The sequence below is a fragment of the Sciurus vulgaris genome, assembly GCF_902686455.1.
Source record: "Sciurus vulgaris genome assembly, chromosome: 15".
Classification (NCBI taxonomy): domain Eukaryota; kingdom Metazoa; phylum Chordata; class Mammalia; order Rodentia; family Sciuridae; genus Sciurus; species Sciurus vulgaris.
In genome coordinates, this window is record NC_136476.1 from 24,753,140 (window position 1) to 24,779,665 (window position 26,526).

At 37.4% G+C, this 26,526-nt stretch overlaps 1 protein-coding gene across 6 annotated transcripts in view; it reads left to right on the plus strand.

The window, feature by feature from the left end:
• The window catches only part of PDCD1LG2 (programmed cell death 1 ligand 2), a 79,002-nt gene that overhangs the window by 26,409 nt on the left and 26,067 nt on the right, over window positions 1-26,526 (plus strand). For 3 of the 6 annotated variants that reach the window (XM_079113092.1, XM_079113094.1, XM_079113095.1), the window contains exons 1-2: window positions 11,175-11,257; window positions 22,596-22,901. In XM_079113092.1, coding sequence (XP_078969218.1) covers window positions 11,200-11,257; window positions 22,596-22,901 — 364 coding nt within the window. In that variant the 5' untranslated portion in view covers window positions 11,175-11,199. Of the gene's footprint in view, window positions 1-10,599; window positions 10,669-11,174; window positions 11,258-21,426; window positions 21,449-22,595; window positions 22,902-26,526 lie in introns of those variants that run through there. The other 3 variants (XM_079113093.1, XM_079113097.1, XM_079113096.1) reach the window with 3 other exon arrangements.

The following is a 26,526-nucleotide window of genomic DNA, read 5'->3' on the forward strand; positions in this document are numbered from 1 at the left end:
AGGGCCTGGAACAACATTTTTCAAGCCCTTAAAGAAAATGGATGCCAACCAAGAATCTTATACCCAGCAAAACTTACCTTCAAATTTGACGATGAAATAAAATCCTTCCATGATAAACAAAAGCTAAAAGAATTTACAAAAAGAAAGCCAGCATTACAGAACATTCTCAATAAAATATTCCATGAGGAAGAGATGAAAAACAAAGAAGCAAATCAGCAAAGGGAGGAATTATCCTAAAGGAATTGTCAAATAAAGGAGGAAACAAGTTGTGTCAAACAAATAAATAAACAAAATTTTAAAAATGAACCAAATGACCGGGAAACCAAATCATTTCTCTATAATAACCCTGAATGTTAATGGCCTGAATTCATCAATCAAAAGACATAGACTAGCAGACTGGATTAAAAAGAAAGATCCAACAATATGTTGCCTGCAAGAGACTCACCTCATAGAAAAAGATACCCATAGACTAAAGGTGAAAGGATGGGGAAAAACATACCATGCACATGGACTCAGCAAAAAAGCTGGAGTATCCATCCTCATTTCCGATAATGTGGACTTCAAGCCAAAGTCAGTCAGAAGGGATAAAGAAGGTCATTTCATACTGCTTAAGGGAAGTATAAATCAGCAAGATATAACAATCATAAACATCTATGCCCCAAACAGTGGCTCATCTATGTATGTCAAACAAATCCTTCTCAATTTCAGAAACCAAATAGACTACAACACAATAATACTAGGTGATTTTAACACGCCTCTCTCACCACTGGACAGATCTTCCAGACAAAAATTGAACAAAGAAACCATAGATCTCAATAACACAATCAATAATTTAGACTTAACGGACATTTATAGAATATACCATCCAACCAAGAGCGAATACACTTTCTTCTCAGCAGCCCATCGATCCTTCTCTAAAATAGACCATATATTATGCCACAAAGCTAATGTTAGCAAATACAAGAAGATAGAGACACTAGCATGTATTCTATCAGATCATAATGGATTGAAGTTAGAAATAAATGAAAGAGTAAAACACAGAAACTATTCCAACATCTGGAGATTAAACAATATGCTATTATATGATGAATGGATAACAGAAGATATTAGGAAGGAAATTAAAAAATTCTTAGAGGTAAATGAGAACAAAGAAACATCATATCAAAATCTCTGGGACACTATGAAAGCAGTACTTAGAGGGAAATTTATTTCATGGAGCGCATGTAATAAAAGAAGTAAAACTCAACAAATAAACAACCTAACACTACAGCTCAAAGCCCTAGAAAAAGAAGAACAGAACAGCACCAAAAGTAGTAGAAGACAGGAAATAGTTAAACTCAGAGCTGAAATCAATGAAATTGAAACAAAAGAAACAATACAAAAAATTGACAAAATAAATAGTTGGTTCTTCGAAAAAATAAACAAAATTGATAAACCTTTAGCCACACTAACAAAGAGAAGACGAGAGAAAACCCAAATCACTAAAATTCAGAATGAACAAGGAAATATCACAACAGACAGGATTGAAATACAAAACATAATTAGAAGCTATTTTGAAAATCTATACTCCAACAAAATAGAAAATTTCGAAGACATCAACAGGTTTCTAGAGACATATGAATTGCCTAAACTGAACGAGGAGGACATAAACAATTTAAATAGACCAATTTCAAGTACTGAAATAGAAGAAGTCATCAAAAGCCTACCAACAAAGAAAAGTCCGGGACCAGATGGGTTCTCAGCCGAGTTCTACAAAAACTTTAAAGAAGAACTCATTCCAATACTTCTCAAAGTATTCCATAAAATAGAAGAGGAGGGAACCCTCCCAAACTCATTCTATGAAGCCAATATCACACTGATACCTAAACCAGACAGAGACTCATCAAGGAAAGAAAATTTCAGACCAATATCCTTAATGAACATCGACGCAAAAATTCTCAACAAAATTTTAGCAAATCGCATACAAAAACATATTAAAAAGATAGTGCACCATGATCAAGTGGGTTTCATCCCAGGGATGCAAGGTTGGTTCAACATCAGGAAATCAATAAACATAATTCACCATATTAGTAGACTTAAAGTCAAGAATCACATGATTATTTCAATAGATGAAGAAAAAGCATTTGATAAAATACAGCACCCCTTCATGCTCAAAACACTAGAAAAAATAGGGATAGTGGGAACATTCCTTAACATTGTAAAGGCCATTTATGCTAAACCCATGGCTGATATCATTCTAAATGGTGAAAAACTGAAAGCATTCCCCCTAATAACTGGAACAAGGCAGGGATGCCCTCTTACACCACTTCTATTCAACATCGTTCTTGAGACTCTGGCCAGAGCAATTAGACAAACCAAAGAAATTAAAGGGATACGAATTGGAAAAGAAGAACTCAAACTATCCCTGTTCGCTGATGACATGATTATATATTTAGAGGAACCTGGAAATTCCATCAGAAAACTCTTAGAACTCATAAGTGAATTCAGTAAAGTAGCAGGTTACAAGATCAATGCCCATAAATCCAACGCATTTTTATACATAAGTGATGAATCTTCAGAAAGAGAAATTAGGAAAACTACCCCATTCAAAATAGCCTCGAAAAAAATAAAATACTTGGGAATCAATCTCACAAAAGAGGTGAAAGACCTCTACAATGAGAACTATACAACACTAAAGAAAGAAATGAAAGAACACCTTAGAAGATGGAAAGATCTTCTATGTTCTTGGATAGGAAGAATTAATATTGTCAAAATGGCCATACTACCTAAAGTGCTATACAAATTCAATGCAATTCCAATTAAAATCCCAATTGTGTACCTTACAGAAATAGAGCAAGCAATTATGAAATTCATCTGGAAGAATAAGAAACCCAGAATAGCTAAAGCAATCCTTAGCAGGAAGAGTGAAACAGGGGGTATTGCAATACCAGATCTTCAACTCTACTACAAAGCAATAGTAACAAAAACGGCATGGTATTGGTACCAAAATAGAAAGGTAGATCAATGGTACAGAATAGAGGACACGGACACAAACCCAAATAAATACAATTTTCTCATACTAGACAAAGGTGCCAAAAATATGCAATGGAGAAAAGATAGCCTCTTCAACAAATGGTGCTGGGAGAATTGGAAATCCATATGCAACAGAATGAAACTAAACCCATATCTCTCACCATGCACGAAACTAAACTCAAAATGGATTACGGACCTCGGAATCAGACCAGAGACCCTGCAGATTACAGAAGAAAAAAGTAGGTCCAAATCTTCACCTTGTTGGTCTAGGACCAGACTTCCTTAACAGGACTCCCATAGCACAAGAAATAAAAGCTACAATCAACCACTGGGATAGATTCAAACTAAAAAGCTTTCTCTCAGCAAACTATCAGCAATGCGAAGAAAGAGCCTACAGAGTGGGAGAATATCTTTGCCAATCATACTTCAGATAGAGCACTAATCTCCAGAATCTATGAAGAACTCAAAACACTCTACTCCAAGAATTCAAATAATCCAGTCGACAAATGGGCTAAGGAAATGAATAGACACTTCACAGAAGAAGATATACAAGCAATCACAAACATATGGAAAAATGCTCAACATCTCTAGTAATAAGAGAAATGCAAATCAAAACCACCCTAAGATTCCATCTCACCCCAATTAGAATGGCGATTATCAAGAATACGAGCAACAACAGGTGTTGGCGAGGATGTGGGGATAAAGGTACACTCATACATTGCTGGTGGGGCTGCAAATTAGTGCAGCCACTCTGGAAAGCAGTGTGGAGATTCCTTAGAAAGCTTGGAATGGAACCACCATTTGACCCAGCTATCCCACTCCTTGGCCTATACCCAAAGGACTTAAAATCAGCATACTACAGAGATACAGCCACATCAATGTTCATAGCTGCTCAATTCACAATAGCCAGACTGTGGAACCAACCTAGATGCCCTTCAATTGATGAGTGGATAAAGAAACTGTGGTATATATATACAATGGAATATTATTCAGCCATAAAGAATGATAAAATTATGGCATTTGCAGGCAAATGGATGAAATTGGAGAATATCATGCTAAGTGAGATAAGCCAATCTCAAAAAGCCAAAGGACGAATGATATCGCTAATAAGTGGAGGATGACACATAATGGGGGGGAGGGAAGGATTAGTGTTAGGGTTAGAGTTAGGGTTAGGGAGGGGGGCAAGTATGGAGGAAGGAACTACTGTATAGAGGGTAAAGAGGGGTGGGAGGGGTGGGGGGAAGGGAAATAATAACAGAATGAATCAAACAACATTACTCTATGTAAATTTATGATTACACAAATGGTATGCCTTTACGCCATGTACAAACAGAGAAACAACATGTATCCCATTTGTTTACAATAAAAAAAAAAAACCCATCTTCACCAGCCACATCCATCTGAATTAGGAGTTTCAGAGCATCTTGTCATGAATATGGTGCCATATCTGTCTCCTCCAGTTTAAGTATCTAAGGACTTCTCACAAGCAGGGAGGAGAGACTACTCACAGTTGATGCATGTAGGTGGGGACGGGAGGGCTGAAATAGGCTCGCTCTTAATTATTCAACTAGTCCCGAAGCCAGTGTGCGGTACTCTCTTTGATGCATACTCACTTGTTATGTAAGCCATGGTGTTGTTTTTGCTTTTCCTATTTCTAATTTGTACTATTGCTCTATTCTTGTACCATAACTACACTGGTTTAATTACTGTACATTTTAATATGTCTTAGTGCCTGGAGGTGGGAATCTTGAAGGCAAGAACTTGTCCTAATCATCACTGTATCCTCAGTATCCAGAACAATACCTGGCATATTAGGTGCATAATAAATATAGTTAGAATGGAAAGAAAGAAGAAGAAGGAGGAGGAGGAGGAGGAGGAGAAGAAGAGAAGGAGGAGTTTCAGATTCCTCTGCGCAGGCAAAGATGGTCATCATGCCTCAGCAGGGGCATGTTTCCTTCCCGAGGGAGTTATGTGCTGTGCAAGGAATTTGGAGCCTTTGATGTCAAAAGGTCATTGACCAGAGGAGCTAGCTGCTTCTGCACATGTCCGTTCTTGAACTGCTGATTTCAAATCATCCTTGAATGGATTCTGAAGACTTTTCCTGAAAAACGATTTAAGCAATTTGTTATTTGAGAAATTTAAGTCCCATGTGGCCAAACCTCAGTCATTGGAAAGATAGTTTGTTATTCTCAAGATCCCAAAAGAAAAGGATGCAAGTGCAGGGGCTACATAGGGAAGCACCAAGGTCAGTCACGGGGCAGAGGGAGGGAAGTAGGACACACGGGCAGGCACCTGTACCGTGGTTTCCATAGGAAGGAACAGCTGAGGCAAGGAGAGCAGATTCAGGACTAGCTAATATGAATAATTTCTGCAGGCTCTGGGCCATAGGAGCTGTTTCTAGTTTTCTGGCCCTGGGGTGATTAAGGCAGGTGATTGGTGCCCTCTCTTCACCAAGATCTATAAATGTTGGAATGCCCCACATGTCAGTTATTGTTCACTTTCTCTTTCCTGTTTCTCCATAGGCAATGCTATGCAACTCATGGCTTTAAATAACTCTTACATATTGATGACTCTTCCTCAAACTTTGGACCTTTTATCCAGCTGCCTCCTAAACACCTCCACTTGCCAGTCTAATAGGCATTTCGAATCATATAAACATGAAACACAATTTGTAGTTTTTTCTTCTTAGCCTGTTTTTCCTTCAGGCCTCTCCATTATCATAAAACACCTCCACTGCCCTAACTACTCAAGCCCCAAACCTAGGAATTTTCCTGTATTTCTGTATTTTTCTCAAACTACATATCCAAACTGTTGACAATTCTATTTAGATCTTCTTTCAAAATATAGAAGATCTAAGTAAATGGAAATGCTATCTTCATGACTTAGAAGACTTAGTATTAGTAAGATGCCTATATTCCCCAAATGGATCTGAGACTTATTTATTCTAAATAATTTATTTATTCTAAATAAAGAGAAAATACTGAATCATAAAGGAAACACCCATAAGCCATTGACATGTAGAAAGCACAGTTGTAAATCTTGAGCAACACATGCCCTTGGCCCATGCCCTTGAAAAATGAGGGGTAAACTGGCACAAAACTGTGCAGTTCCATCCTGGATCCACCTCCATTCCAGCCCAAGTCAGAGTTGCATCTTGCTCTCAAGACAAACTGCATTCTCCCTTGAAAGTGTATCTTCATCCTAAATAAACTTCTGTCTATGCCTTTGTATGGCTCGTGCTGAAATTGTATTCCAAGAACCCTGATGGTCCTGAGTTCAGTTCCCCCTCTCCTCTGTGAACTCCTCGGACCCTTCTCTAGAGACATCTCTTCTCCTGTGACAGATCTACAGATTCAATACAATTCCTATCAAATTTTCAACTTTTTTTTTTTTTTCCGAATTAAAAAAGCCCATTCTAAAACTTATATGAAAACTTAAGGGAGCCAGAATACGGGGAGAAAAAAAAAAAAAAAAAGCTTGAAAAAGAAGAACAAAGTTGAAGGACTCATACTTCCTTATTTCAAAACTTACCACAAAGCTATAGTAATCACTACTGCAGGGAACTCACAAAGCAGAAATAGAGATACAAGGTTCAGTGAAATAGAATTGGAAGTCCAGAAATAAACCCACACATCTCTGGTCAAGCAATTTTTTGCAAGGGTGCCAAGTTAGAGACAGGATAGTTTTTTCAACAAATTATTTAGGGATAACTGGATGTCTGTGTGCCAAAGAATGAGTTTAGAGCCTTACATCATATCATATGCAAAAATTAATTCAAAATGAATCAGAGACCTAAGTATAAGAGCTAGAACATATTTATCTCTTAGGAGAAAACAGATATAAATCTTTATAACCTCAGACCAGGCAATGGTTTTCTTCATATGACACCAAAAGCATAAACAATAAAGGAAAAAAGTAGAGAATTTGGACTTCATCAAAATTAAATTCATTTGTACTTCAAAGTTAAATTTAAATTAAATTAAAACATTTGTGCTTGGAAGAATGCTATTGAAAAGTTTCAAAGACAATCTACAGAATGGTAGAATATATTTGCAAATCATATGTTTGATAAAGAGTTTGGCAGTTCCTCAAAAACTTAAACATAGAGTTACAATTCAAGCCAGCAATTCCATAGATATATGGAATTGGAAGCATATAGCATATATATATACATGAAACCTTGTACATGAATATTCATAGAAGCATTATTCAAAATAGCCAACTAGTGGAAAAAACTCAAATGACAATCAACAGATGAATGGTCAAACAGAATGTGCTAAATTATATAATCGAATATTATTCAGTGATTAAAAAAGGAAAGAAGTATTGACGTTATAACAGATGAGCTTTGATAAGCAATTGATAGAGACAGAAAGCAGATTAGTAGATAGTCAGAGACTGTGGACAGGGAAGTGGGGAGTTTCTTTTAATGGTATGGTTCCTTTTGGGGGTAATTGAAATGTTCCAAAAGTAGATAGTGGTATCAGTTGCCCAACTCTGTGAATATACTGAAAACCACTGAATTGTATTGTACACTTTAAAAAATATTTTTTTAAACACACATACACACACAAAAAGATTACTCTCTTTTTTTTAAGAGATTGCTTTCTTTCATATGTCAGCCATACTTCCAAAAAACTGTTGAAATTTTTTAAATAAATTTAAAAGATAAAGAAAAATGCATAAATGACCTACCAGACCACTTCTCATCTCCACCAGCCCCACCACTCTAATCCAACCTATTACCATTTATGCAAAGACATTCCTAACTGATCTTTCTGTTTCTGATGTTGCCAACTGACTCTCCTCCCAACAAATCTATCACCTACACAAAGCTGAGCCCTCTTTTAGAAATGTAAATGAGGTCATACCATTCTCCTGGTCTGAATGCTCAGCTGACTTTCCATCACACTCAGTATCTCTGCCATTATTACCTCAGATATATGGCTCCAACAGATTTCCCTTGAGAAATAATCCCTTGCTAATAAAAGTTTGAAAGTCCCTTTGAGGATAAAATAACTGACTGTGGTGTACCCTATCCCTTTTCCTGTCAACCAAGGCCATTCCTTAGATGGAGAAAGCCTGGGACCAAGAGTGGAAGCACAGGAGGTGGAGGGTTTGTTTGATATACATGGATGCTCCATTGTTTGGGGCATTAATATTTAAAATTTTTATGTCTTGCTGTTTTATGCTTCCCTTAAGCAGAATGAAATGTCCTTTTTCTCTTCTGACTAAGTTAGTTTTGAAATCCACTTTATCTGATATGAGGATGGAGTCCACTGCTTTTTCACTAGGTCCATGTGCATGGTATGATTTTCCCCAATCCTTTTACCTTTAGCCTGTGGATGTCTTTTTCTATGAGATGAGTCTCTTGAAGGCAGCATATTGTTGGGTCTTTCTTTTTAATACAATCTGCCAGTCTGTGTCTTTTGATTATTGATTTTAGGTCATTGACATTCAGGGTTATTATTGTCAGATGATTTGTATTCCTGGTCATTTTGGCTTTTTTTTTTTTTTTTTTTTTTTTTTGGTTTTTGGCTTGACTTGGTTTCTCCTTTGATTGGCTTTTCCTTTAGGGTAGTTCCTCCCTTTGCTGACTTGTATTGTTGCTTTTCACTTCCTCCTCATGAAATGTTTTGCTGAGAATGTTCTGTAGGGCAGGCTTTCTATTTGTAAATTCTTTTAACTTTTGTTTATCATGGAAGGATTTTATTTCATCATCAAATCTGAAGGTTAGTTTTGCTGGATATAGGATTCTTGGTTGGCATCCGTGTTCACTCAGAGCTTGAAATATATTGTTTCAGGCCCTTCTTGCTTTTAGAGTATGGGCTGAGAAATCTGCTGATATCCGCATTGGTTTCCCCTTATATGTAATCTGATACTTTTTTCTCGCAGCCTTTAAAATCCTATCTTTATTTTGTACGTGAGGTATTTTCATTATAATGTGTCTTGGTGTGGATCTGTTGTAATTTTATGCACCTGGTGTTCTGTAAGCCTCTTGTATTTGATTTTCCATTTCATTTTCAGGTTTGGGAAATTTTCTGATATTATTTCATTGAATAGGTTGTTCATGCCTTTGGTTTGTATCTCTGTGCCTACCTCAATCCCAATAATTCTTAAATTCAGTCTTTTCATGATGTCCCATAATTCTTGGAGGTTCCATTCATGACTTCTTTACAACTTCTCAGTTTGTTCAACTTTATTTTCAAGATTAAATATTTTGTCTTCATTGTCTGAGATTCTGTCTTCCACACGATCTATTCTGTTGGTGATGCTTTCTATTGAGTTTTTAATTTGATTTATTGTTCCTTTCATTTCAAGTATTCCTGTTTGATTTTTTTCAGAATCTCTATCTCTTTATTGAAGTGTTCTTTTGCTTCCTGCATTTGCTCTTTTAACTGTTTACTGGAATGGTCATGCATTGCCTGCATTTGCTCTCTTATCTCATCTTTTGCTTCATGAATCACTGTAATCACTGTAAGTATGCAGATTCTAAACTCTTTTGCTGTCATTTCTACTGCCATGCTGTCATTGGATTCTATCACAATAGCATCTTGGTTTGTTAGCGACACTTTCTTCCCCTGTTTTTTTCATATTGTTTTTGTATATTCCCCTCTAGCAGTGAAGATCAGAGATACCCTGCAGTTTTCCACTACCTCCCCTTGAAAGGGGAGATCCATAACAATAGCACCCAATACAGAGAAAATGTAGCCCTGAACCAGATAGCCCCTATAAAGACTTTAACATTATTGTAATGAACAGGATCAGTTTGATTACTATTTTCAGTATTTCTAGTTATGAACAAGAGAATGGTGAAGGGTATAGGATGTAAGTGAGTAAATAGAGGTACCTGTCAAAGGGCCACCAGTCTCCTGTAGGTGTCTCAGGAAGGAAGCTGCCCTTCCAATGATGATGACTACACCCTCAGGAATAATTCAAAATGCCTGCACCAACCTCCAAAGAAGCTGGGGAGCCCAGAGAGGGTGCGCTGAGTCAGCGCACAGAGGCAATTGCCGTGTCCCTCAGCAGTAGGGGGGGCAGGCAGGCAGGCTCAGCTACTGTCTTTGTCCTCAGTGTGGGGGCAGGCTGGAGGGCTCAGCCCTGGCGTCTGACCTTGGGGTGCAGGGGGGCAGGGCTCAGCGACAGAGATCGGACCATGGAGTGGGGTGGATGGACTCCTGCATTATCCATTTGACAAATACAACAAATACATCTGATATTTGAGGACCTGCTATAGGAGAAAAAAATATTTTAGAAACATCGCAGACATAAAGAGATGCAGATAACCACCAGTATGGGGAACTCATGAGAACTGGTTCAGCTTCAGAAAAATTAATTAGAAAAGGAAGAATAGCTTCTTGTTTGGACTGAGAAAGAATGTTTCACTTCCTTCTATGCTACATCCCCTACCCTCTAGGCATTCAACCTACAACTTCTCTTCCCAGCTCCACTCTTCTGTCATTTATGCCTTCCCCCAAAATATTTGTTTACGAGTCATTACCCTATTCTCAGGAGTGAGCAAATCAACAAGTCATGAGACCCAGAAAAGCCACACTAGGCTCTGAGACTTTCAATTGTCTATTTCAGATCAAATACGGAACATGTTCCTTCTCCTGCTAGCATTGAGCCTAGGATTGCAGCTTCATCAGGCAGCAGGTAAGAAAAGACAATGGGAGGGGTCCAGGAGGGGAGCAGGTAGCGGTCCCTCACTCAGGCCAATAATTAGCATGTGGGCCTCAGACTGAGGGATTCCTCTGAGAGGAAGTGTGATTACTGGCTGTTTCAAGAAAAAGAATGGTGTTCAGGGTGGCTTGTGTATTCCAACATCCCTGTCTTATGGATATAGGGACTGAGGATATTGATCCATCTACCCCCCACTATTAAGTAAGAATAATGACAAGAAGGCAGGACCACTCAGACCACATGCATCTGAACAGATACAAGAGGGCAGTGTTGAGTTCCTATAAAGGTGAAATGCCAAGGGGCTTCCCCCTTCCCTTTTGGCAGGGAGAATGAATAGACAATGTCCAGAACAGCTGGAGTCTCTTACAGACATTCTACCTATTATTATACGTTCTCATGAGTTCCTCTTTTAAAAATGCAACAATAGCAATCATTGGTCATTCTTACCTTAATGTGGACTACTTGAATTGAAAACTCAGAGTCTTCCTAAAGCTGCAGTGAACAATGCATCTGAAGGCTGTGCCTTTGGACTTGAAGATGGGTCATCTGCTGAAGGATGTGGGTGAGTGGAAAGGAACCATTTAAGAATTAGTTGTTTTTCTGGCAAATGGACTTCAGACCCTTAGAGTGTACAATAAGAACCAGGAGAGCATGACTTTAGGCAAATGGCAGGAGATTAGAGAGGAAGACAGAGGTAGAAAAAGGGGATAAAGTCCTCAATGATAGCAGCCCTAACCCCAGGGAAATCACCTAACATTCTGTTCTTGGTTGACAAATAATCCTTCGGCACTTGATAATCGTGTGGCAGCTTTCTCTCCCAGTTCAGGTGGTCCCAGACTGTTCTTTTCTCAGCTATGTTCTGCCCAGCCTTGTCTGGCACTAGAGACATAGATTTGGCAAACTCCTCAAATGAAGACCCAAATATTCTCCTCCTACCCTGTACTAGCAGTACCAGCTGAAGAAGCACTGTATGTTTCCTTTGCAAGGAATCCCATCTGGCTGGGATTTGAGAGACATGCAAAAGGTACAAGCACCCATTTGTATTAAAGAGCTTCAAATTTCCATAGAGTAATTAGGGGTATCAAAGGTCAAAAGAAGGGTCTGAAACTATAGTTCCCTGTCCCTTGACAGGACTGAGGACTTCAGGGGAAACCTTGTGGATTGTGCAACCTCTGTGGGTTTGTAGTTTAAATGCCCAGTGGATTTTTTTGTTTTGTTTTGGTTTTGTTTTGTTTTGTTTTGTTTTAATTTTTTGTTATTGTTGAAGGATCTTTATTTCTTGATTTATATGTGGTGCTGAGGTTCGAATCCAGGGCCTCACATGTGCCAGGCAAGTGCTCTACTACTGAGTCACCACCCCAGCCCTTGTTATGTTTTTGTTTTGGTCTTTTCTCCTAGGAAAAAAAAAAAAAAAAAAAAAAAGTGAGCTAGGCATTTTTCATCCATCATGGAATCTTTCTGTAGAGGAAGGATTTTCTTTTTAAGGTAAACAGCACAAGGCAATGAGAAGGCACTAGCTCTCCATTAGGAATACTAAAGGGCATAGGAAATAGAGTTTGTATTTACTAATTGCCTGACACTATGCAATGACAATTTATATGTCATTTCATCTGCATGATAACCACTGAGCAGGTGAAGATAAAAACTTGAGAAAGTTATTTAATTTACTTAAAATTACATAGTTAGGTGGTACATGAAAGATTTCAACAAATTTATTGCCCTTTCTACTTTACTGGGTTACAACAATGGTGGTAAGCAAATATGGAAGACAATCCATAAATCTTCCAACTTGGGAATGAGTTTTGTACATAGATATCTACCCAAAATTTATTCTGAACATTTCAAAAAATAAAAACATACAGGTGATAATTGACAAATTAACCAAAAAGAAATCAAAAACATTGTTTTCTTGCTTTTCCACAAACTCAGAATCTTTCTCTGCTTTCCATGTTACAGATAATTTCAGTTCAGAAAATATAAAATGCCTAAATTAGATTGCCTTTTCCTGCATGGGTTAGTTTTAAACCTTGTCATTTCACATCTCTCTAATTAAAGAGTTTGCATTTCAAAGGAGGAGAGAGAAAAACAAAAACACCTAAACATCAAAGAATTTGAGTGTTCACTTCCAGTAAGGGAAAAAAGGTCTGGGATGCTGTAGAAAGGATAATTTTATCCATTATGTTTACTCATTTTAAAAACTTTAAAACAAAAAAAAAATACATTTAGGAATTATTTGTATAGTAAAAATATAATTTTAAAAAGAAATCTTTAGAAAGCTTATGAGAGCTTTTTAAGTGGCTCTATATATTTCATTAGACATGCTGTAATTCATTTAACCAATTCCCCAGTGATGGACACTGCAGAAATTTCAATTTTTTCCTGGATTAATGCTTGAAAAAAAAAAGTGTGCCTCCCAAAGACAGTGACAGAAGTTAACCAGAAATATGAGTCCTGTAAACTATAAATCATTAACTCTTTTCTTACTGGTATGCTCTGAACATGCTCTATTGAATTATCTATACAATTTGAAATAAAATATTAAGAATACATTTTCATATTTTAAATATTTAAGTTTACATACATAAAATTTATCTATGAATTTTGACAAATGTGTTTAGTCATATAAACCCCCATCACAATCAAGATTCAGAACAGTTCCATCATTTGCCAAATGAGAAACCCTCCTCCAAATTTAAAAAATAAATTTTACTGATACATAAAAACATAGAAGATGTTCATATTAATGAGATATCATGTAATGTTCGATACATGTATACATTGTATAATGTTTAAATCAGGCTAACCATATTTATTTTTTCAAATATTTATCATTTCTTAGTGGTGAAAACTTCTAAAATCCTTTCTTCTAGTTTTTGAAACATATAGTACATACTTGTTACCTGTAGACACCATACCATGCCATGGTACCCCAGGGGCTGCTGAGTCTTAGATTCATTGATCAACTTTTCAAAATCCCTCCCCCTGCCCTGCTATCCTTGATTTATGGTAACCACCATTCTACTCTTAACTTCTGTGAAATCAACTTTTTTTTTTTCTTTTGGGTGCTGGGGATCGAACCCAGGGCCTTGTGCTTACAAGGCAAGCACTCTACCCACTGAGCTATCTCCCCAGCCCCCTTGAAATCAACTTTTTTAGATTCCACATATGAGTGAAATTATGTGACACTGGTCTTTCTGTGCGTGCTTTATTTCACTTCTCATAATGATTTCCAGTTCCATCCTTATGTTGTTGAAAATGTCAGGATTTCGTCTTTTCATGACTGAGTAGCATTCTATCATGCATGTGTACTGCATTTTCTTTATCCATTCATCAGTTGATGGACACTTAAGTTGTTTACATTTCTTGGCTACTTTAAATAGTGCTGCAGTGAACATGGAAGTACAGATTTTTCTTTGACATAGTGATTTCATTTCTTTTGGATTATATACCCATAGAGGAACTTGTCAATCATATGATTATTCTATTTTTAATTTTTAAAGCAACCTCCATACTGTTTTCTGTAATGGCTATGCTAATTTACATTCCCACCAGAGGTGTGCAAGAGGTCCCCCTTTCCACATCCTTGCCAGCACTTGCTACATTTTGTCTTCTGGATATTAGCCATTCTTACTGGTTGAGATATTAGTCATACCTCACTGTGGTTTTAATTTGCATTTCTCCAATGATTAGTGATGTTGAGTGATTTTTCACGTACCTATTGGCAATTTGTACGTCTTCTTTTGAGGAATGCCTATTTCAATCTACTGTCCACTTTTTTTAAAAAAATTACTTTTATTGTAAACTGCCCACTTTTAAAATTGGGTTATTTGATTTTTGCTGTTGAGTTTTGGGAGTTTCTTATATATTCTGGATATCAACCCCTTGTCAGCTGTATACATTGCAAACATTCTCCCCATTATATAGGTTGCATCTGCATTCTGTTGAGAGTTTCCTTTGCTGTGCAGAAGTCTTCTAGTTTTATGTAATCCCATTTGACTATTTTTGCTCTCATTTTCTATGTTTTGAGGGTCTTGTTCAAAAAATCTTCAATCATTTCAAGGTCCTAACGCATTTCCCCTGTTTTCTTCTAGTAGTTTCATAGTTTAAGGTCTTACATTTAATTAAGTCCTCAGTCTATTGTGAGATGATCTTTGTGATTGATTAGAGATAGGGAACTGTTTCATTCTTCTGATTAAACTGGATACCCAACTTTCCCAAAAATATTTATTGAAAAGACTTAGCACCTTTGTGAAAAATCAGTTGGCTGTAAATATGTGAATCTACTTCTAGGCACACTATTTGGCTCCATTCGTCTGTGGGTCTGTTTTTAATGTGTCAATGCTGTGCTGTTTTGATTATTACACATCTGTATTAGATTTGAAGTCAGGTAGTGTAATGTCTCCTGCTTCATTCTTTTTGCTAAAAATGACTTCAGCTATTAGGGGTTTTTCTGTGTCTCCATGTAACTTTTACAATTATTTTTTCTAGTTGTGTAAAGAATGTCATTGGTGTTTTGATAGAAATTGCATTGAATCTGTAAATTGCTTTGGCTAGTATAGACTATTTAACAATAACAAATCTTCTATAACATGGTATGTCTTTCCCCCTTTTTTGTGTATCTTCAATTTTTTCATCAATGTTTTATAATTTTCATTGAAGAAGTATTTTACCTCTTTGGTTAAATTTTTTTCTAGGGATTTTTTTGTAGCTATTGTAAATGGAATTGTATTCTTGATTTTTATCTCAGACAATTCACGATTGGCATATAACTATGCTACTGATTTTTGTATGTTGATTTTATATCTTATAACTTTGCTGAATCCATTTCTTACTTCTAATCATTTTGGGGTGGAGTTTTAGGGGTTTTCTGTCTACAAACAGTGAACATTTGACTTCTTCTTTTTCAACTTGGATGCCCTTTATTTCTTCCTCTTGCCTTAGTATTCTGCCTAGGACTTCTAGCGCTGTGTTGAATAAAAGTGGTGGAAGTGATCATCTTTGTCTTCTTCCAGATCTTAGAAAGATTTTAGCTTAACCCCTGTTCAATATAAATTAACTGTTGACTAATTATAAATGGCCTTTACTGTGTTGAGGCATATATACCCAATTTGTTCAGAGTTTTTATTATGAAGGGATGTTGGATTTTATTGAATGTCTTTATCATTTGGGAAATCCCTCTGTCCTTTATTCCATTGATATGGTGTTCATGTTTACTGATTTGCATATATTATACCATTCTTGCATCCCTGGAATGAATCTCACTTGATCACAGTGAATAATATTTTTAATGTGCTCTTGAATTTGGTTTGCTAGTATTTTATTGAGGGTTTTAGTATCTATATTCATCAAAGATATTGATTTGTAGTTTCTTGTTTGTTTTTTTGTGTGTGTGTGTTGTTTTTCTTTTGAACTGGGGTTTGGACCCAGGGGCACTTTACCACTGAGCTACATCTCCAGCCCTTTTCACATTTTATTTTGAAATTTGGGTCCAAGTTGCTTAGGGCCTCAGTTACTGAAACTGGCCTTGAACTTGTTATCCTCCTGTCTCAGCCTCCTACATTGCTGGGATTACAGGCAAGCATCACTGCACCTGGCTAACAATTCTGTAGATGTCTGTTACATCCATTTGGTTTAGGGTACAACTTAACTCTTTATATATTTTTGTTGATTTTCTGTCTGGAGGATCTGTCCATTGCTGAAAGTGGGATGTTAAAGTTCCCAACTATTGTTGTATTAGAGTCTGTCTCTCCCCTTAGGCCCTTTATTACTTGCTTTATATATATTCATGTATTTTCTTTAATAAATTATGTGTTCAAAACATTGGACAATTTTTATTTGGGTTATTTTCAGGAAAAGTCTTGAAAGTTCTCTCAATATTCCAGATATAAGTCCTTTATCACATATGTGCTTTGTAAATACTTTCTAGAAGTCTGTGGCTTTTCTTTTCATTCTTTTAACAGAGTATTTGCAGTGCAAATATTTTAATTTTAACAGACTTGAATTTATTAATGTTATCTTTTATGTTTCATGCTTTGGTGTCATATCTAAGTACACTGACTATCCCAGTATGTAAAAGATTTTCTTCTAAACATTTTATGTTTGTATATTTTACATTCAAACTTATAATCTATTTGGCGTTAGTATAGGATGTGAGGTATAGGTTGAGACTTGTTCATTTTTTCATGTAGATATACAGTAGCTCCAGCCTTTGTTGAAGAGTCTATCCTTTCTGCATAAAAGTGCTGTTGAGTCTTTGTCAAAAATCACTTGGTCATATTTGTGTGGATCTACTTCTAGTATCTATTCTGCTCCATTGATTTGTGTCTAGCCTTTTGCCAGTAGCACCCTCCTTTGCTATGATAGCTTCATAGTTGATATTTTATTCTTATACTTTTGTTGCAAAACCCAAGAATATATTGTAACCCAGAAAATATTAAAGCACAATATTTATTTTTATATTTTATCATGTCTTGGAGGGAAAAAAGCCTAGTCATCCTTCTCTCATTGATGTTTCCCTCTCTTCATCCTCCAGAGGTGGATGAAAACCAGAAGTATTCATGACAATGGCTAACTGAGGTTACTCTGGGGCAGAGACCAGACCGTGGGTTTTTCTACTTGGCCTATCTTCCACCACTTCTACTGACTGCTGAGAAATTCAAAAGAGAAGAATCAGGCTGGGGAGAGGATTTCTAAGAGAGCAGAATTACTGTCTCTCCATACTGTGCTCATACATGGAGCAGAGCATGAGTCAGATACATGGAGCAGGATTTTATCCTAAACCAGAAACTGAAGAATTTTCTGAAGAATATAGCTGTGTAAAGCAGCCCTCCAAGCTCCTCTCATCTTTCAAGTACATGGTATGGGAAGTCTGAAAAATATTAAGCTTCTGATGTTAAGTGGAAAATTAAAAAAATACATAATTAGCTCAAAGAGGAAGCTATCTTGGGAGAAAAAACTATTTGGGGAAATAATCAAATGATTTGTTTTGTGTTTCCTGGAGATGAGACAGGTGCTGACTTTCATTGATGCCTGGTTACAGATAAAATGCAAAATTGCCCCCAGAATTTTCAAAAAGACTACGGCATTATGCAAGTTAGCTGCTTTAATCTGGCTAAGAGACTTGCATATATGAATTTTTCATACTTTCACTAAATCCTTTGCCCTTTAATTTACTTAAGAGCCCCAAGTGAATGAGAAAACCTGTGTTGCTTACTTAATTTTGCAGTTGTGGAAACTTACCAATTTTCTCATTTGATAACTTCAGAAGTTCAATACTAGACTAAAACTTAATTTAGTAACTGTGTGGAACATGAAATAAAAATATCTTTCTTTAACATAAAGCTAAAACGTATATTTGTCTCATTCGTGGGTGTGACATCCACATGGCAAAGGAAATACAGTCATATCTGTAGAGTCATTAGAAGCACTGAGAACACACAAATGATTTTGAATTCCAATTACATAGCCATCATTCTTTGACAGTAAATGAATTGTGTCACTGCTTTAAGCCTCAGTTTCCTCATCTTTAAAATATGGATAGTAACTCCTACTTTGCAGGATTGTTGGCAGGATCAAATGAGATGATGACATTAGGGTCAGCTCAGCATCAGTCTCATTGTACATGTTTAAAAATTTTAATTATTACTCCAATTCCTAGTAGTAACAGTCCAAATGCAGACAAGTTTTATAATGCTGCTTCCCAAATGTTACTGTGCATATGGAGCACCACAATCTTATTAAAATGCAGATCCTGATTCTCTAGATCTGGGGAAACCCTGAGATACTTTATTTCTAACTAGTTTCCAAGTAAAACTGAAGACAACACTTTGGAAAGCTGGTAAAAAGAGTTTGTAAGTACATGTATTTTATTGGTCTAATACTCAGTATTGTCTGCACATTAGAAACTTCCAAGAAAGTTGTTCTTAAAAAATTATGCTGGTCCCATCCCTGAAATGATTTAATTTTAAAGGAGCCAAAGTGGGGTCAAGGCATTATTATTTTTTAGAAGCCTCTGCTATGGTTTGGATATGGTTTACCCCGAGAGGTTCATGTCCAGGAGGTTTGGTCCTCAGTGTAGTGATGTTAAGGTGGTAGAACCTTGAAGTGGGACCTAGAAGAAGATAGTTAGGTCCTGGGGTCTCCCTCCTCATGAATGTGCTAAGCCTGTGTCCCAAGAGTGGGCTGTTATACAATGAAGCCACCCTGGGCACTGTGCATGAGTGCTGGGCCTCTTGTGCCTGTGGCCAGTTCCCTTTCGGCTACTCCTCCATGTTGTGATAGAGCCAGGAGGCTCTTGCCAGGATGCTGGCGCCAAGCTGCTTGGACTCTCAGGTCACCAGAACCGTGAGCCTTTCTATAAAAGACATGGTCTTAGGTATCTATTAAAGAAACACTGAAGTGACCAAGACAGCCTCCCAGTGATTTCAATTTCAGCTGAGGTGGAGGCCCTCTGCTTAGTGATTCTGATGTGCAGCCAAGCTTGAGAAAAGCCTGTTCACAGAATTGTCCGCAAAAGTGTTTTGATTTCCTATGCAACTTATAAAAAGTAAGAATATTTTAGGATTTCAAGTGTGTTGTATTTCCTAATTCCCTCTTTTATATGAGACAATCAAGTCTAAAGCTTTGCATATCTTAGAAGCTTTGCCTCAAACCTATACCCAATAACAATTAACCTGTTATTCCAAAGTATTCATATACATGATTTAAATTCATTCATTACTCTTTTCTCTTGTGAATACTAGCCAAAAAATGTCACCTGTCTGAAAGGTAGCATACATTATGTCTGTAACCCCTAACATACACCCTGTACAAGGCAGAGGAGAAAAACAAGAAGAAAACACACTCAAGCAGTAAAGAGGGGAGTTCTCCTGTATTCTAAGGGGAATTCCAGAAGAAGTTACAGAGATCTTCTTGCTCTCAAGAAGAAAGCATCGTGTGGTAAATAAATTTGCTAAATAGAGTCAATAAGATCAACAACCAAATCTCTCTAATGCTCCTTGACACCAAGACACAAGTGTAACACTTGTTCACCAACTTTCCCTGCACACCCCATCTCCTTTCATGTTTCTTGTTTTACAATGTAATATAAAATAAAAGAAGGAAGTACTAAGAAAAGTGAAAGTAGTAGAAAATTCCTTTACCTGACAAACAGAAGACAGTTAATACATCTTTGATAAATGAATATAATTTTTTCAGGGCAGAGTATCTTAGTTATAAGGGAATTATGTATTTAGAGGTGGTCCCCATCATAAAGGGATCTACCCTTAATAGGGCCCCATTATGGAGACTATGGTCCCATTACATAAAACCTTGTTGTTACAAGTATGAAGTGGATTCTACAAAGTGGATCATACAGGAAATCCTGAAGCCTATATGTCCCTTTTCATGAATATAATCCCAGGGTCTTCTCTTCCTGGTCCAGCAAGCACAGATGTGGTTAGCATTGTTTTTATATGGAAACCCTCACCTCATAGCCCTGGTCCTGACCCTGTCTTGCACAAAAGAATGGTGGGCACTTGTGAACCTCCTCTCTGTACCATAGATCTCTGTAGAAAAAAAGGAAGTTGTGGTCCTAGCAAGGAGTGTAGTCAAAATATAAACTTATCTGTCATTTTTTATAAAATGACATTGGTGCAGATAACTATCAAATGTTCTGTGTGATAACTGAGAATGCCAATTCATGCCATCTCCAGCAAGGTGCAATTTAGTGAGAAGAGAACATGGTTTGTGTTCATTCTTTCTTTCTTCCTCTTTCTTTCTGCCATTTATTTGCCAAACCCTTATCTGGAATCTAGCATGTGTAAAGCACTGAGGAATATCTAAACAAACTCAACTTTCAATTCAATGGGAGGAAAAACTTGAATCCAAAGAGAATTGTACTGTGAATCACTCAAGCAGCAGGAAACCAATAAGTTACTATGCTGTGAATCTTGTCAGGGAATCAACTATCCTGATTAGTAAAAAGAATTTTGACTAATAAAGAATGACCATGCATTCCATATATGGGTTACTACTTTCCCAAGAATTAAAGTGTGGTATGAAAGTTTGCCAAGTGCCTACTAGTTATCAGACCTAGGCCCTGCACGTGAAACATCTTGTCTAATTTTCACCATGATATTGAGACGTAAATACTAACCTCATCTTACAAAAAAGAGACTGAGATTCATGGAAGTTAAATGTTGGATTTCTTTTTTTTTATTTATTTATTTATTTTTTTGCGGTGCTGGGGATTGAACCCAGGGCCTTGGGCTTACAAGGCAAGCACTCTACCGACTGAGCTACATCCCCAGCCCTTAAATGTTGGATTTCTGATCAAAGGCTCCTGATCCTGATATAGGTGGAATTTGAACTCACTAAGTCTTGTGCTTTTCCCATAAAACATGGTATGGGAATGTGATGATTCAGAAACTACTTCCAGATCTTTCTGTACTCCATCATAATGATCCCTATTCACTAATAATGGAAGCAGAATAATTTTGGGCATGCTTTATGCTTTCAAACACTGCCTTCACTAGTTCACTAGTTTTGCCGTGTTTGGCTACTCTTCATACTATTGGTTTTCGTAGAATTATTTAAATCAACTCAGCTTTTTTTTTTTTTTTTTTTTTTTTTTAGATTGACAGGTAAAATGGAGGCTAGAAACAAAATAAATGCAATGAAAACAAAGTAGTGTTGTTAAACTCCACCCCAATGACATTTATCTGCCTGGAAGCTTCCTGTTTTGTTAAAAGGAAAACTAGCAAGTGTTAAAGGGGTAATAGTCTACTCATAAATTACATGTACTCCAGGGATTGAAATGCATTCTGAAAGGGGATAAATTTCTCTCTAAATAATTCAGTATTTTTGAGGCTTTGATTCTACCCCATCTAAAATTATAATATATACTTACTTTGGTATGTGCCTCGAATTTTGGGAGATACTGAGTGGAAACTATAGCTTTTGAAGTCAAACACTAACTAGTTATGAATTTTAACCTTACTAACTATATTCCAGGGGCCAATTTCTTTGAGCAGGTTCCTTAACTATGCAACCTTAAAGATAATGTGTTTTTCATGGTCATATTTTCAGGGTTAAATGATATAGTCATAAAGTACCTGACATAGTGCTTGGCACATAGTAGACACACATCAAATATTAGTTCCATTTTTTTCTTTTTCCCATTGACATAAAATAGCATCCACAGTGGGTTTGTATGATGTGGTGTTCAACAGCATTTGTGACTTAAACAAATATCTGGGTTGATACTGGCTGTACAATCTTGGGCAAGCTGCTTAACTTTTCTGTGCCTCAGTTTCATTTTCTAAAGAGAAGATAACAGTACTGCCTACCTCACCTCCTGGGAAGTCTAAATGAGATAATGTGTCAGTAGAAGTGTTTAAGAACTCTAGAAGTGACGATTCTTATTATTATCGCTGGCTAAAGAAAGTAATATTTGGCAGGGAAAGGCATGAATTGATCCATATAGACTGAAGAAAAGGAACCCAGACAATAGCGTGTGACGGCCGGACTCAGACTTTGATGGCAGGGGAGTCAGAACAAGATATTCTGTTCACCCAAGAGGGATGACCTGGAATGACCACGGGGTGCTAGGGAAGTAGGTGGGAGATGCTGTGGAGAGCAAACACTACTGTCCATCAGAAGCTCATGTTGGGGTGCCTAGGGAAGAGCAGGAGAGCAATCAGCTACATGGGTGGGAAAGTTCCCCAACTCAAAGAAATGGACCAAGAATTCCACCCTTGCCCCACTGGAATGGGCAAAGGAGAGAGAGGAGCCCAAGAGAAGGTCCAGATAACATCAGGTATCTCCTGGAAAATTTGGGCAGGATGGGACTCAGCTCCCTCTCTGGAAGAACTGAACTGTCCAGTAGAGGCAGGCACCAGTGAGATGTCTTTCCCTTTCAGCTTTATTCACTGTGACAGTTCCAAAGAAACTGTACACAGTAGACTATGGCAGCAATGTGACCCTCAAGTGTGATTTTGACACTGAAGGTTGTATGGAACCTGAAGCAATAAAAGCCAGTTTTCAAAGGGTGGAGAATGATACATCCACACCCACTGAGAGAGCCACTCTGCTGGAGGAGCAACTGCCCCTGGGGAGAGCCTTGTTCCACATCCCCCAAGTGCAAATGAGAGACGCCGGGCAGTACCGCTGCCTGATCATCTGCGGGCTTGCCTGGGACTACAAGTACCTGACCGTGGAAGTCAAAGGTGAGTGGTTTCAAGTACTAAAATCCAAGGAGTTACCTCTCCAGTTGTGTTAGTTGCAAATAACAGAAACCTGTAGATGGGTTTTAAGGAGATAGCTTATTTCAGAGGGGGTGGTGGGGAAGCACCAGCTTGGAAATATTTTCTGACATCATTTGCATATAAAGTAGCTAAGGAAGGATAAATAGGGGCAAGATTTGTAGAAATAAAATGGAGTTAGACTTAGCCAGGAAAACAGGATCCCAAAAGGTGGGAAGGTGCCAAAGAAAATCTTTGCCTAATTCACAGTTCTTTCATGGAACATTCCCAGCTTGATTCTTCTCTTCGTATCTTATTCCTATAGTCCACAGTTTTTTAAACCATAGATTTCCAACTATAATTGTGATAAAATATAAAGTTAGGGAGTAGCAACCAGATGAACGTTCCCTCTCCCCCCAACCAAGAAAAGAATAAATAGAATAAGTATCGCACAATGGGGTTGAGTGTTGTTTTAAAAACTCTTGTTTCTGTCTCAGCACAGTGGTGCATTCTGTAATCCCAATGACTCTGGAGACTGAAGGAGGAAGATCCCAAATTTGAGGCCAATCTGAACAATTTAGCAAGCCCGTTTCAAAAAAATAGTAATAAAATAAAAATTTAAAAAGCTACAGATGGGGCCTGGGGATGTAGCTCAGTTGGTAGAGTGCTTGCCTTGCAAGCACAAGGCCCTGGGTTCAATCCCCAACACCACAAAAAAAAAAAAAAAAAGGCTAGGAATGTAGTTTAGTTGTAGTGCTGGATTCAATCCCGAGCACTATGAAAACAAAAATAATCAAACTTTTTTTTCAGGTGTATGTGTGCGTGTGTGTTCGGCCATGGCTTAAAGGTTTCTTTCCCTCGCTTTCTCACTTTGAGTCATGAAAAGTTAAAGGCAGGAAGACATTGTTCAAGCCCAACCTCTATCAATCACAGAAGAGGCAACCAAGGTCCAGAGAAGTAAAGTGGGTGGCCCAAGAGAGCCTAGTTCCCATTTCTCTAGGTTTTGAGCTCTTTCTACCCCAAAAGAGCCTGGAACCTAAATCTGAAGAGAAACTTCATGCCCTTGTTTGTTCCGGGAAAGGTCATATTGAGCAAGACTTTCAGCAACTATGAAAGATTGGAATCAGCTTGTTGATTGGCCTTTTGATAGACTGCTGAGCTAAACTGACCAGTGCTCTCTAGCCCTCCCCACCCCACTCATTAGACCTCAGGGGATCTGCCCTTCTGGATGTTCTGTGGGATTTTGCCCCCAAATACTATTGGCAGCAATTGTGTGACTGTGATCTAGAACAAAGGACATAAAAGAAGGATTAGGCACAAGGGTGAACATTGATTTCACAGATGTCACTTTTCATAGCCTTGTGTTTTCCTTATTTGTGAGAGGATAATAGTAGCTCCTACCACATAGAATTGTTGTAAACATCAAAAAGATAATGAACATAAAGAATTGGACATGGTGGCTGGCATAGAGAAAGTATTCAAATATTTGTTTTAAAAACTCACATCTTTTTTGACCTCCCCACCCTTCAACCATCAGTGAGTCAGGAGGAAAACCACATGCCTGCTTTCTCTTTATTGCTTTTCCTACATCTTGGCATCAGCAGGGAGGAACATGGGAACACTGATGTTAGTCTGAATTCAATTCATATGAGGAAAGAAACCTGTGCAGTCTCAGGATCCCCTAACGTACTAGAATATCTGCACCCCTGATCACCACCCCTATTTATTGATCCCTATTTATGGTAAGTCTAGAGTCTTTGGGCAATTGAGGAATTGGCTACCCCATTCTTTCAGACAGAGGGCTGCTTTTTCCTGGGGAGGCATCTAAGCTACTTCTTCAGCTAGACTAGGGATTTCTCAAGTGTGGAGAGATTTGTTCCTTCAGGCAATGGTCACCACACTGGAGCACATAAGGAAAACAAAAACTTTCTAAAGTATGCATAAGCACAGTCAGTTTTAGGAAATAAGTTTCTAGATCCTCATCTTCCCCAAATACTCTTTCCCAAAACTGACGAACCTCGAAATGTGTCTGCCAGGCAAGGCTGCTGGGGTTCCCCTAAAACACTTCCTTTTTTATTATTGCTTTTTTCCACTTCATACAAAGTTCACTTCTCCCTCATCATAAATGTATTCCATTATCCTGGGGTTTAAAACTCCATAGTACCAAACAAGAGTGAGCAGAAATATTGACACCTTATGGAACCATCATGACTGACTAACTGATCGTTTTGCAAAGCAGATGGTATCAAATTTTCTGCTTTCAACAAATTGGAAGGTAGTGCAAATAGAGTGCAGAGTAGATAATAAAAACTTAGTAAGTTTTGCCATATAAATCATGTTATTCATAGGTATAACAAAACTGTTCCCAGTTCCCATCCACTTACTCATAGGAGCAAGATTCCACACCCTTCTAGCTACAGAAAATGAAAATTAGAAAGAGGATGGATGCTGAATACTAGCACCTAGGATCAGTCTAACCATAAGACATATGCATCCTCAGATTCATGAATAATTTGAGAAACAAGCAAAACATTTCCAGGAAATTTTTATCTTTTATGTTGAATAATTACAAATATTCATAACATTTTATATTGTAATCATATATATGCTGATAATGGACATTAGATCTCAGTGCAGAAGAAAACCTTGCATACTTAAAGTTCATAGTTATAAGAAAAATGTTAACTTCAGTAGCTATATATATTTCATTGCAAGGTGCATAAGGATAGTAAAGGAAAAAGCTGTCGAACATAAACATTTGTCTCATTGAGATAAACCTCTGGAGCTAGGGGTGTGGCTCAGTGTAGAATGCTTGCCTAGCATGGTTCAGACCCTGGGTTCTATCACAGCACTGGAAAAAAAAAAGTAACTTCTATGGGGAAATCGAAACGAGAAGTAAGGTTCAAGAAAAGATAACAATATAAAGTTCTGACCACTAGAAAACAATTTCTGTCTGTATTTTTCAGTGGATGATGATATGTTAAACAAGACACCTTCTTTAATATTTAGATGCCATTAGATGCATATGTAAGAATGAAATAATTCTTATTTTTTTTTATTTATACAGACTGCATTTTGATTCATTGTACACAAATGGGGTACATCTTTTTGTTTTTATGGTTGTTCACGATGAAGATTCATACCATTCACATAATCATACATGTACATAGGGTAATGATGTCTGTCTCACTCCACCATCTTTCATACCCCCACCCCCTGCTCTCATTTCCTTCCACATAATCTAAAGTTCCTCCATTCTTCTCTTACCCCTACCCCTCCACCCCCATTATGTATCATCATCCACTTATTAGGGAAAACATTTGTTTTGGGGGGGCTTGGCTTATTTCACTTAGCATGATATTCTCCAATTCCCACTTATCTGCAAATGCCATAATTTATTCTTCTTTATGGCTGAATAATATTCCATTGTGTATATATATACTACAATTTCTTTATCCATTCATCTGTTTAAGGGCATCTAGGTTGATTCCACAATCTAGCTATTGTGAACTGAGCTGCTATGAACATTGATGTGACTGAAATCATTTTTTAACTAAAATGCAACATAAATGTTTATAAAATCCTAGTTTTCCAATATAGAAACTTACAA